General features: G+C 41.0%; 1 protein-coding gene across 4 annotated transcripts in view; it reads right to left on the minus strand.

Moving 5' to 3' along the window:
* Positions 1 to 1465: 1465 nt before the first annotated feature.
* Positions 1466 to 14241, minus strand: part of GRIN2D (glutamate ionotropic receptor NMDA type subunit 2D) — a 1213579-nt gene continuing 1200803 nt past the window's right edge. For 3 of the 4 annotated variants that reach the window (XM_075328780.1, XM_075328779.1, XM_075328778.1), the window contains one exon: positions 1466 to 8102. In XM_075328780.1, coding sequence (XP_075184895.1) covers positions 6603 to 8102 — 1500 coding nt within the window. In that variant the 3' untranslated portion in view covers positions 1466 to 6602. The remainder of the gene's footprint in view (positions 8103 to 14241) is intronic. The other variant, XM_075328781.1, reaches the window with a different exon arrangement.

Here is a 14241-nt window from a genome sequence, read left to right on the forward strand (position 1 = left end):
TTATTATTATTAATAATAATAATAATAATAATTAAAAAAGTATCGCTACATTTAAAAAATAGTATACCAAATACACAACACTTGAAGCATACCACATATTAGGTGTATTGCATTCTCAAGTTTGTGCACAATACTATTATTTATAAATATGGGACGCTGTAGTTTCTTCGGTGACAAGCCTTTACAGAAAATCTCTCATGACAAAGAAATGCTGTTAATCTGTAGTTGTTGGGTTAATCTGTAGATTAATAGTGTTTTGCAGTAGAATCCCAGCTACCAGGTGGAAATAAGCTACCAGGTGGAAATAAACCTTTTTCCTCCCAGCAACCTCCAGCTTTCAGTCATGGAGGCGTGGCCAGGGCAATTTCAGTCATAGCTCAATATACAGTGAGCAGTGGCTGTAACTACACCCCAGGTTTGACTTTTAGCCAATGTCGATTTGCATCCGTACAGTGTCGGATGTCAGTCTGTGCTGGAGTATGGTTACAGCTGCACTGTATACTGAGCATTGGCTGAAATTGCTCTGGCCACGCCTTTATGACTGGAAGCCTGGGGCTGCCAGGAGGAATAAAGTTAATTTCCTCCTTTCTAGCATTTTTTAATATGAAAGATTCTCTTTATGTTTAAATGAAATTAATAAGAAACAATATTGATTGTCAGTCTTTCATGTATCAATTTGGTTTTCATATTGTTTCTATATATTAATTTTGTATATGTAAAAGCAAAAAAACTTGAGATATATACCTATATTAGTGTATTAGTTTTGCTAGGACTGTTTCCTTTTACTGCACGCTTTGACAGAAAGACAACAAATGTTCACATTTTCTATCACAGAAACATAAAACAGTAACTTACAAGGCTGTCCACAACCTTTCGCCCCCAAACCTTTGACATCATCTCATGATACCTCCTTACACATTATTTCCAGTCCTCACAAGGTGTTTCAGAACAAAATGCCTTCATCAGGACCATCACAGTAGTACTACAGTATTTAGTCCTGATGAAGGGTTTTTGCTCTGAAACGCATCTGTCAGTTTAGTTCTTTCTTTCTTGGTTCCTTCTTTCTGTTCTTGTTTACTACTTTCTTTCTTGCTTCCTTATTTCTTTCCTTATTTCCTTCCTTTTGTCATTGTTTATTTCTTTATCTGTTTCTTTCTTTCCTTCTTTCTTTCTTTCCCTGTTTCCTTCTTTCCTTCCTTGTTTCCTTCTTTATTTACTTGTTTTCATCTTGTTTTTCTTGGTTCCTTCTTTCTTCCCTTCTTTATTGCCTTCTTTCTCTTTTAGTTTCTTCTTTCTTTCATTATTTTTTCGTTCATTCTTTCCCTCTTTTTTCCTTTTTTATTTCCTTCTTTCTTTCTTGGTTTCTTCTTTCTTTCCTTGGTTCCTTCTTTCTTTCCTTATTTTTTCCATTTTTCTTTCCTTCTTTCTTTCTTTTTTTTCCTTCTTTCCTTTTCTCATCCCTACTTGTAACATCTAATTACATGCACTATTGCTCTCATGACCATATAATATTGATCTTTTCACTGTCTGATCACTACAAACTATGAGCAGGAGCAGAGTAGAAAACCATGACCATGTCAGTTGACCACTGCAGGTTGACCTCTACTCTAGCTACAATGAAATGGCCTAGGGCAGTACTAGATAAAAATATGATATATTTATAAAATTGCACAATATTTTTAATGCATGTAGATTGCAAATACACTTCTATTCTACACGCTCTATTGAGCTTTGAACAATATATTTTTTGTGATAAATGCAACCCCTTTAAGCCTTATTTCTATAACACAGGAAACTGAATGGCAGAGTAGCATGGCAACTAGGCTGCTAGAACCAAGATAAGCAGCTTTTCTACTGACAATAGGAAAGGGAAGATTATAGACAACTGGCACAAATCTTTAAGTCAGGGTAGGATTATATGAACGGGGCCGTGGGGTCACTGCTCATAACTACTTATAGAACAGTTTTGACTTTTACCCTTTCACGGTGTGCACAGCAGCTGGGAGAAAAATCCATTGAGGACTTTCTCTAGAAAGTGTAAGCTACATATACAAAATAAGTTATTGTGAAAATATTGTATTAAAGGAGAATTCAGTTGTTTTTTTAAACTTTCCCCTCTATTACCTAGTAGTAATGAATATGCAGAGAGTGTATTGGAATACCGATCACCATCTTCTGCAGTTTCAAGTACTGCACCAGTTTGCTTCAACGTCATGCCACGGGGTATGTAATGACAGAACAGGGTCTCCTAGGCTGGCTCTCAGACTTGAGACCCTGTTCTGTTCCTTATCTCAGAGGTAGGCTTGATGGTAGCAAGGTCTGAGCCCCCAGCGTGACCCTGACTCATTTTCGAGCCCTAATCTTACTCCCTCTCTCCCCCACCCTTGGGGCGGACCAGAAATACAATAACAAAATTCCACAGAAATGATACGGACAAGGGCCAGCCTAGGAGCCCCTGTTCTGTCATTTCATACCCCATGACATAATAAACGGCTCTGTATAGTAAGGTCTAGAATCTTATATAGGAAGGAGACAACTGTGATTGGTAATAAGCAACCTTAGCTCCTAGCAGAGTTCCCCATGTCAGCAGGAATTAACTCCTGTAGGAACAGAGCACGTGAAACAGCCGACACCCAGTTCTGGCTGAACAACTAGGAGACATCAAATTGCCTGTCAATCTCTGCAATGTGAACAGATCCTGATGCTACCATGAAATGTATTGAGTCTTGACCTGAACACCACATGACACGTTACCTGACCACATATGTATCTTCTTGAGCAAACGTCTGCTGTGTAGCAGAGGTCACTTTTTTAATTTTTAGAATGTTTCTAGAGTAAATCTCCAACTTACAATGTAAAAGTAATCTACGCTGCACATCAAAGACACTGTGATTCAGCAGGACACAAACTGGATTGACAGTGGAAAAGGCAGAAGATGGTGACCGGTAGCACAGTTTCTTAACCCTAGAATGCGCAACCATAGAAATCTACAGTAGAAAACAAGTAATCTAGTAGGACTGCGAGGCCCCAGGTATGCGTTCTAGGGTTAATATACATTACAATTTGCAAATACAACTAAAAACGATCCCCGGATTGGTCCAGTAAGAATGAAAAATAAGTACTAGTAATAACAAAAAGTGATATTAGTGTCCATATAGATTTCTGCAGAAACTGGTCAAATTAAATACTATGATGTCCCATGACATGACAAAAGTTGCAGAAACAATATTTTAATTTTGATCTGATTTAAAGATATAATATTTAAATTAATTGTAATATGCTAAGTGTTTCTGGGCAATGCAAAGAATGAAATAGAACTGGCCATTTTGGCTGCTAACCAGTTTTCCTTAAAAAAGAATTACCAGTTTGTTTTTTTATAAAAACAATGGGAAACTAATCATATATAGAGAGCCCAATCTGAACATATCTCCATCGGATTGGATCAACTCCTAGATTTGGCCCCTAATGGCTCATGCAAAAAGATGTGTTATGGCTTAGCACAAGCTCTGATTTGTAGGAAACCATTGGAAATATCAAAGGACTCATAGAACTGTAGGGCCATATTGTACCATCAAGGGACTCCAATTTCATGTAGCTGTAGACAGAATTGTTTTGTTTACGAGCATTATATTGATTCCAACACAACAAGAAATATAACTTTGTCAAATGAAAATGAACACAGGCACCATTTGGCTGTATATGGAGGGTCTACGACATCATAGTATAAAGCTGTAAGGATTCTGTGTGTCACCATAAAAGCTCTATTGTGAACAAGACATTCAATATTAAAGAGGTTGTCCACTACTATTACATTGATGGCCTATCATTAACATAGGTCATCAATGTCTGATCGGCCGGGGTCTGACAATCTGCACCCCTGATGATCAGCTGATCTCGGTCCCGGTGCTGGTAGCAGGCAGTCGGAAATGTTCAGTTCCACAGCTGCTCTGTCTTCTCATAGTGACCATGGCTGGGTGCTGCACATCAACCGTTCATTCTAATCAATAGGAGGTGGCCACTATCAGGAGACGGGGCAGCTCCGGAACTGTGCATTTATCGAACCCCAGCCTATCAGAAATTGATTACCTATCTTAAGGATAGGCCATCAATGTAAAAGTAGTAGAAAACCCGTTTAAACCATGAACTGAAGCTAAAAAATAGGTTAAAAGTGATTTAACTATCTTATTACTTCACCATAAGACACATTAAACTTTAAAAAGCATTTGTCACTCAGCCAAAAGTGGCTAGTGTTGGCTTTTATTTAATTCCTTCTGTTCCCTGGATCATTCTGTGTTTTTTTTTTAATTCATCATACGTTTCCAGAGATATGAGCCTTTTTATTTGGTCCTATTTTTTATGGTCTTTACAAGAGTGCATTGTTCATAGGGTAATAATAGAGAATAGCCTAAAGACATGCCACCGAGGATCCTGTGATTCACATCTCTTAGTACTGACCGTAAGAATTAGCAGTAAATAAAAAGGCACCTATTTTTGGAAGCATATGGCAGATTTTTTTAAAAAAATGGATCATTATGGTTTTTATTTTTTTAATTTGCCATACAATTGCAGAGATATTGGCCTTTTTATTTGGTCCTTTTTTATGTTTTTTATAAGAGGGTGTTGTTCATAGGATAATAATGCAGAAGAGCATAAAGACACGCCCCCGAGGATCTTGTGTGCCACACCCCTTAAAAAAGACTATAAGAATTAGTAATTAATAAAAAGACTCATATCTATGGAACCATCTGGCTGATTTAAATAAAATAAAAAAAACCCTCAGTTTAGCAGTGACAATATAATAAGAGCATAAACTGGCCACTTCTGACCTGGTGACAGGTCCTTCTGAAATATAATGCAATTTAAATTTGCTCTCTCCAATCCCAAACTACTATAGCTTTCACTATACTTCTGAAAAAATGTTATAATTCTTGGACACTCAAACATGGACATAATTTTTAAAAGTTCATAAGAGATGATAATATTACAATGCTCGCTACTTGTAAAATGAATCCGAATATTCCAATAGCTCTTCCCATGACCTGACATCTGCTGAGCATAATGTGGCTTGTCCATAACTATGTTCCAGAAATGACATCTGATTAGCATTTTGTGGCACTTAGGGGTCACAGTGCTAAAGAAGGGTAGTTAAAGAGTATATACATATAGAGCCAAACAGCAGCATATCGTTATTTGCTTGGTGCAAAATGACCAAGAGCATTCATTCACTAGCTGTGGTAGTCGTACATATAGTGACCTGGAAAATGCACACGTATGCTTAAATCATGTATGCTTATCCACTGTATTTTTAAATAACCAGTGACGAATCGCAAATTTCATGTATAACACTGATACATGCAGAAAATGTACATGATAGGTTTTTACAAAATATGTGCAAGAGCTATGCATTGCGCAGGCTCGGTTGTACAATTTTAGTGCAGGGGTAGGCAGATTCAATATTCCAGCAGTTGCACCATCCTTGGGTATTATAGTAGATCAGCAAGAGAACTAAAATGAATGCTACAATCAAAACACACAATGTAAGAATTTACCTGAAAAGGCCAATGGCTCATTGCCATAAGATTAGGCCACCATGTTTATTTTTGTATCTAGTAAAAATGTACTGTGGCAGAAAAAGATATGCATCGGGAACCGGACTCAACTCTTAAACACCATAACCGTCACCACCTCATGAACACAAACCCATCACAAGATGTCCAAATAAATCGTATGTACTTCAACAACATAGATGTAGTAAAAAAGGATTTTTTTTTTCATTTTATATATCTATATATATATATATATGTATATATCACAGTTTTGTCTCCAAAAATAAAAAAAAATATTTAAAAAATCCTTACAACTAATAGGTATTATTAGATATAGTTGATATTTTACATTAAAAATTCTGTTCTGAAGCTAAGAAGCACATTGCAGCCAAAGGCTTTCGTTGTTTTGGCTGAGTAATAACAGTGGAAAAAAAGAAAGTTTATCTAGGAATACTATAGCTAAATAATTATTTAAGTATACTAATGTTACCTAATCACAATTAATTATGTATCTATTGCAGTGTGCTTAAAAGTGTTACAAATGTCTAAATAAGCCCTTAACATTTCCTCAAATGTAAAAGCAGAAGAGGAGAGTCTAATAAAATGATGTCCATTTATCGACTTCTCAATTTTTCTCCACCTCTTACACTTCTACGAACCAAATCAATGTCCCCATAACACCAAATAACCAGATTGTAGACGTTAAATATTGGAACCTCTGACATGACCTCTATAGGTTGAACCTCCCATCCTTTGCCTTCAATGACTTGATTACAAATGGGTCATTCTGCTGGTCCAGCCAGTAGGTAATAAGTGTAAGCTCTTCTCAAAACATTAACCAGTCAATGCAAAGCTGCAACAGTATAACAGAAAAATATCCTTGGTATTTACTTGGTAAATCTGGATATTAAGACTCGTAGTCTAATATGGCCCATGTAAGACAAACGTTTTTCACGACTGTAGCCGAGTTTACATTAAGTTTTGGTTTCAACTCATATAGAACAAATTTCCAATTACTAAACATTGGTGGCCTTGAAATAGGTTGGTTTCCTCTGGTCATACCTCGGACTCCAAACTAGAGAAGTGTGCGGATCCCCTTCTTTTATAAAGGGTTCCACTATGACTTGACCTAGGTTGACATTCTGGTGAAAAGATGTGTCTATGACATCTCAAATGGCATCTGCTTAGGTCCTCCAAACTACGGGAGGTAGGATGTATGGGAGCTAAGTCACAAGAGTGATGATGATGGTGGAGAAAAGAACAGTGACCTCCACGTAGGTGATCCCAGTCCATTCTTTTCTCTAATTTTTCATCAGAGCAGCTGAAGTATCTTGGCTCCTTATGGCAGTGAGGCTGTAGCATTTCTAAGCTACTACAATAACAAGTACCATGGCATGTATTCGGAAGGTACTCCTTGCTTAATTGTCGATATTTGCCTAGTTTGTCTACTGACCAATATCTCATAGGTTTGCGAGGTGCAGACGATGTTGTGCGCTCTCTTTCTCTCGATGGGTATGTGCAGAAATAGTTTGGTGAGTACCAACAGTTATGACCCACTTCTGATTTTACACATGGAGGCTCTCTCTCACACACATCAGAATCAGAATCTGAAAGGTCAGCATATTTACTTTGATTGCTGCTCATAACTAGAGGGTGAGAATGGCTCCTGCACATGTGAGAACGATTGGACTTTTTGTGAAGCAAAGGCTGCGATTCCATGTCCATGTCTTCCCGGCGATGGTGGCAATCTCTCCCACAACTTCGCTCATCTTCATATGTAAACCTTGTGTGACCACCATAATGTGAACCATCGCATACTTCCACATTGGCCTTGCTTGGGCGGTTTGTGCTAGGATTTGGTCCACCACCACTATAAACCTCACATTCCATCTCACATGTACTCTTTGTTTGGTAACTACTGCCTAAATGGTCAAATTTTTTAGCTGCTGTTTCAGGTGTACGACTTCCTCGAGCTCCTCCACCTGATTTTGGAGTCCGTTCCTTACCACCTTGGTAATTTTCATAGAGGCCTCTTGAAATTTTCGATTGCCAGCCAGCCGGTTCTGGAGCATCCTTTTCTCGTACAATTGCAAAATAAGAGGGTGGATTTTCTAGGAAGTGTTCTCTTTGAGATGGTGGTGACATTTGACAAGGAGATAATTTTTTATCTTTGCTGTAAGCTTGCCCTGATTCTACTAGATGATCTGAAAGTCCTTCAGGCTCAATAGGACCATAGTATCTATGAAAGCCATCAGAAAATGCGTTCTTATGAGAATGGCGAGGAGCAGCGACTTTGCTGTTGGGATCGTGGACAGTGCGTGTTGGAGTATACATATCTTTATAACAATTAGGACTCCTGGCATGACGCCATCTTTCTACTATTCGTCTTTCTCGGGGCAAAAAGTTGGAACATGGTAAAGGAGCAGATGGTGGTGGGGGTGGTGGTACGGAATTTGATAGTGCTGGAATTCTTTGAGGTGGATAACAATGATTTAATGTAGGAAGCTGCTGGTCTATAGCCTTTGGATCTTCACCACTGCAACAGCTGTACATGCCCTGCAGGTAAAACAGAAATGTATAGTCATTATTAAGCCTTTGAAGATGGAAGGTTAAAAAAAATGATTAAATATTCAGCGTTGACAATTCCTTGTAAATATAATCCTAATGAAATTATTATTTTATGATCGCTCTTATCATATTCACAAAATGCAATCTGAAAAAATCTAATTCTAAATCCAATTGGCGACAAATGTTAATCGTAGTATATACAATATATATACAATCCACTTCAGTGGATTATAAATTATCTATCACTTTGTCTTTTATATATAAACACACACATATATTTCCAAAATATATTTATATTTCCATAATTCTCTGACTTCTTCTTGGTGCTGAAAGTTCAGTGTTGAGGTTTATACTTTGACTACAATCTAAATAACATATTTATCTTGCTACCTTGTATTTTTCTTCTAATTCATCTTAAGCCATTTAGTGACATAAGCAGAATAAAAATAGCTTGAAAGCAGCTTGCGGTATTGACGTGATATTGATGTGCGTTATGGATGGACGTGCTTTCCTTGCGTAAAATTCAATGCAACAAGCCTTATTCGAATCTGTTCAAATATCTTGAATATTTATACAGGTAAAAAGCTATAAAACCATGAACAGATATTGTCCCCTTTTCAGATGTCCATATTATTGTTTATTGAAGGTGCCTAATGCTTTTGATCCTCCAATAAATTATAATGTTACATAAAGGGAACATGAGGAAACACATGAGTATTACTATGTTTAAAGGAATATTTTCAGAATTGAAGGTTTTGCTTTATCCATAGGATAGTGCTTGGCTATTTCCAATAGTCCCATAGACAATCAATAAACACGAGGTTAAAGAGGTGGTTTTCTACTCAGCACGGTGGCCACACATTGCTGTAAGCCTCATAGAGAAGGCTTTTTTCAAATACCTTGTTTAGTAAAAACTGCCTCTAAGCGGAGCTATTGCGGTCCGCTCATCCCCATCATATGACCCCCGGGCTTCATGACCTCTGAGATCCAGTGATGTCACATCAACTTTCAGTTGACACAAGATCATCGAAGCGGTCCCATTCTCCCTGAGTAACTGGGCTGTGGAAGGCATTTCAACGCTCATCACAGCACAGCATCTTGCACGCTCTCTCCTTTGTTGCAGAGCCCCCAAAAGCAGAAGCGATGCTGGGCTGTGATAAGGGGGGGGTCACACGACGGGGATTAGCGGACCACAATAGTGACACTCAGAGGCAGAATGTACTAAACAAGGTATTTTAAAAAAGCCTCTATGAGGCTTACAGCAATGTGTGGCCACTAATGCTGAGTAGTGAACCACCTCTTTAAGATTTCACAACTACAATTCCTTCAGGACAAGAAGCTCTGTAGATGTTCTACAAATCACAATCGCTTTGTCTAAAACTGAACACATGGAAAAAGCTGAAAGTACAGCGCTTCATGGGATAACATCTTAAATAATGGTAATGGTAAGATGCAGTAGAGGTAGGGATCTCTCCTGGTAAAGTTAGGCCATGAGCATAACATCCAAAATTTTGGGCAATAAATAAGCAGGTGGCAGCTGGACCTGTCCTCTCTGATTTTTTAGGGCGGGTTCGGTGGATAGACTTTACAGTAATGTACAAAATCCTTGGACAGATTTTTGTCAGTGTAACAGGATGGCGGCCATTTTATTTCTATAGAGATTTCCTCCATAGACAATCAATAAAATTATCCCATCACCAGAAACAGTTTGGGTTTTTTTTTTGTCCAGGCGCAACCCACAGTATTCTTCAACGTTGACTTTTAGAACTATACAGTTGTTTTTTGTTTTGGGAAGTAATCACTATAGAATTAAATTGGCAGCCATCCTTTATCACTGACATAAATCTGTTCAATAACATTGGGACAGGAGGAGTCTCTGAGAATTTGCATTAGAAAGCACCACTGTAGTGACTTAGAAATAACCTATAGTGTGTAATGCCCTTAATGGTGGACAACAGTGAGAGTTGTCTCTTCTTATCTCAGCTCCTTGGTATCTCCAATATTACATCAGATAGACAAGGTGAACAGCAAGGTGAACAGATTTTTCTAGTCTCAGCACCCCTGTATCTCCAGTATTAGATCAGATAGATATGGTGGACAGCAGTGTGAGCAGCCTCTTCTTATCACAGCACTCCGGGTATCTCTAGTATTAGATCAGATAGATAAGGTGGAAAGTAGTGTAAACAGCATCTTCTTACCTCAGCACCTCTGATATCTCAAGTATTAGTTCAGATAAACATGGTGGATATCAGTGTGATCAGCCTCTTCTTACCTCAGTGCTTCCGGTATCTCTAATATTAGATAAGATACACAGGGTAGACAGCAGTGTGAGCAGCCACCTATTACCTCCACACCTCTAGTACCACCAGTATAGATAAGACAGATATGGAGAACATCTGTGTGAGTAGCCTTTTCTTACTTCAGCACTGATGGTATCTCCAGAATTACATAAGACAGTTATGGCAGACAACAGTGTGAGTGGCCTCTTCTTATCTCAGCATCTATGTTATATCCATTATTTGATCAGATAGACAGGGTGGACATCTGTGTGAGCAGTGTCTTCTTACCTCAGCATCCCTGATATCTCCAGTATTTAAGCATATAGACAGAATGGGCAGCAGTGTGAGTGGCATATCCTTACCTCAGCATCTCTGGTATCTTCAATATTAGTTCAAAAAGTCCCATGTGAGCATGTCTTCCTAAACTTGAAGGAAGGTACATAGTCCCTGCACTTCTGGTCATGCGCACTATGAAGTCGAGTGTACACGTCCCGGCTTCAGAGAGGTCTAGTGTGCATGACCGGAAGTGCCAGGACTTTTTCTAAAGATCTCTTTATCTATGCTACTAGATGCTGGGACAGTTAGGCAGGAATTAGCAATATGCACCCAGAACTGCTGGTGGTTCTGGGCGCATAGACCTGACTGATTCACTTGAAGCCTTAAAATTTTCCACAGGAGACAATGCTAATTTGCTCAGTAATGGAAATGGGATGGAACGAACCCTACTGTTGTGAGAATAGGGAGTTCAATCAGTAGTGTTCAGACAAAAATTAGTATATCGAGTCCCCAATGGCTACTCAAGCCTATAATCAGCCTGTGTTATTTAGCGTATGAAAAATAGGACATGTATTCTGTCATTTTCTACTTCAATATTACTTTTTAATTAAGTGTGGGCCGGACAATCATCTGTCATCCCGCTATTCTTATGGAGTAATGCAGTAATGTTCTCCAGGCTGCAAAATAATTCTGCCTTCACGTTTTGTAAATAGTAAAACTGACTTGGAATGGTAACATTATCAAACTGTTTATTCATAGGAGTCCTTTCTTTCGGAAGCAAATTAAAATTTCTTTTTATGAGGTTTGGATGAAAGGACTTCAAGAAACTTCATGGGTATAATGAATCAGCTCTGAGACCACAAAAGTCTTCACAAAGAGGATGTTTCTGTAGAACGAGCTTTGACTGTCTCAAAGCTCATGTATTACAGAACCTGTGCATGACTCGGTAAATACTTCATAGCTTATGTAATGCATAGCTTACAATAAAACAGCTCTGCGAAATCCATAGCCCTTATGCGCTGTTTTAAAAGAGGAATGCATAATATTTAGTAAATAGATAGTAATAGCATAAAATAATCTTAAAGGGAAAATAAATTGAATTCATACCCAAAGATTAATATTCATAACATAAATCAAATTTATTTTCCCTATTATAACAGATTTAAAAAATATATGTGGTGACAAATATATTGTCCAATTGTAATGCAGCTTTAAAGAGACGTTGTTAGTACTACTAATGATACTAATGATAATGTGTACGGTATTGACCTTCCATTGGATACTACTAAAATGGCTAAAGCAAGAGAAGAAGGGGTTAAGTCCATGCTGCAATATATAGTAATGAAGGATCCAGGAACAATCAGTATTGTGATTTTTTTGTTCTATGCGTTTCAGAGTCTTGATCCTTCTTCAGGACAAAAGTACCGTCCCGGGGCTCGGCCGCAGCCGAGCCGCTCGGATCCGTGCTCGTCGGTGGGTGGCTCGAGCGCCTCCAGACCCTGGGGTCACGTCGCTCTGAAGGGAGGCTGGCGCTACGTGAGGGGTTTTGGTGGGGAAGTTCACAGCCGGAGCCGCGGTTTTGGATTTAAGTTCGTGACGCCACCCACGGGTCGTGGTGAGTGTGGACACCACCGCTGCTGTTGACTAGGCTCCCGGGGATGGTGTTACACAGCCAGGTGTTGACCACTCTGTGGGTAGGGGGGTTGATGGTCCCGGGGCCCGGTTGTTGGGGATTGGATGTGGGAGTGCGGGTGTGTTGGCGTGATGCAGGGCGGTGCGCGGCCCGAGGGCACTGTTGTACTCACTATGACAGATACACCGGAGTCTCTGGTAAACCAAAAAGATGGTGGTCGTTGCCCGCAGCCGGCTACCTCTGGTCCCCCACCCGATTTGGTGGTCCCCGCCTTTCTCCTGCACCTCGTTTTGTACATTTTCACTGCCTGCGCTTTCTCGATGGGAGTCCGCTCCCCGGCTTTGTGTGTGTGTCGGGAAAGCCCACTTGCCCGCAGACGCTGACCCGTGGGATCTTTCTGCCTGAGCGGTGGCTTTCTATCGCTCTCGTTGGGCTGTTGTTTTCAGTCGGGACTTGGGTGGGAAAGAACCTAAGGTCCAGACCCCAATCAGTGAATTTGACTTGGTCCAGTGGTTTCTGGGCCTCGTTCTGGGTCTGAGTACCTTTCCTGGTGCTCCAGTTTCCAGTTGGTTCCCCGGTTCGGTACCAGCGGGCCACTACCCTGTCCCGATCCCTTACGGTTCCACCAGCCGTCTTCCCGGCTCCTGGAGGCGGCAACCACCGTCTGCCTCCTGGCCACAGGGTGTCCAGGCTACGACCCAGTTCCCCAACAGACGTTTTCTCCTTCTCGACTACTTTCCTCTCCTCCCTAACTTCATCCACTTGCTTTTCCCACCTCAGGCTATCCGAACTCCTCGGTGGGCGTGGCCAACCGCCTGGCTCTGCCCTCGGGTGTGAGTGTCAAAGCCTGAGAGGGGTGACTCAGGGTTTTTAGGTTGGCTGTTGTTACCTTTTTAGGGGACTGGTGTTTGTTCAAGGGCCTGTCTGTGACTACCTGGCTAGTCCAGGTCGTCACATTCCCCCTTGGTTTAATGCAGACCGTCCGTGGGCTGCCCGACCACCACCGGATTATTTTTGTTTGCTTTTGAACTGAAAAGATAAACGGGAAAAACATTTACAAGTATAATAAACTTTTTACATTCAAGTAAGCTGGTTAAGTTGAATCATCCCGTACGGGAGGTTCATTCTTAAACGTTGCAAACATATAAAATCAACATTTTTATTAACGGGAAACGGGACCGGGTCCTTCCGCTTGCCCACCCAAGCAAACCTAAACCTTGATGCTGCCTCTAAAACTAGGTCAGCACCCCTTTTCCCCAGTCCAGGAACGGGTCAAGGTCCGGGTATTGCCCATACGGGCCAGGTAAAAAGTTCCTTACCCAGCAGTCTCTCAGATGTCCCACATCCAGGGGACCCCTGACCCGGAGGGTAGTCACCGGTTGCCATGGTGACAGGGCCTAGGCCTCCTCTGCCGCAGGCCCTTCCTCCAACTAGCCTCTCCGGAGACTGTAGGACCTGAAGGGTGGTCCAGGAATTATTTACAAACCCAATAGTTTTTGGGTGGCCTGCAAGTCCTCGGCCGTGTCTATTGTAAAACGGGCCAAACGGGATTCAACAGGGTCCCAACGGGTGCCAACGAACGGGGTAGCTGGAGCCGCTACCTTTTTTCAACAGTCCATTCTCCACCGTGGGCCTCCAGTACCACCTTCACATGGTACACTGCTCTGGACCCCGATGGTAGCTCGCTGCAGGTGATCTTTCTCCATATACATGCGGGCATGCACATCCGCTTTGCACCCCTCTCGGGCAATGATCTCCCTGCGCAGCTGCTGTCGCTGCCGCTCACAATACGGAGCACTGGCTGCCTGCTCCGGGTCAGCCTGTTTCGGGGACGGGCCCAGTCGGAGTCCCTCCTTGCCGGCTACGACCGGCACCTTCGGCAATGAGGGAACCCGCTGTGACGTGGCCTGCTTTGCCGCTTGGCAGCTACATCCCCGCT

Source organism: Anomaloglossus baeobatrachus, chromosome 11 (assembly GCF_048569485.1).
Source record: "Anomaloglossus baeobatrachus isolate aAnoBae1 chromosome 11, aAnoBae1.hap1, whole genome shotgun sequence".
Taxonomy (NCBI): Eukaryota; Metazoa; Chordata; class Amphibia; order Anura; family Aromobatidae; genus Anomaloglossus; species Anomaloglossus baeobatrachus.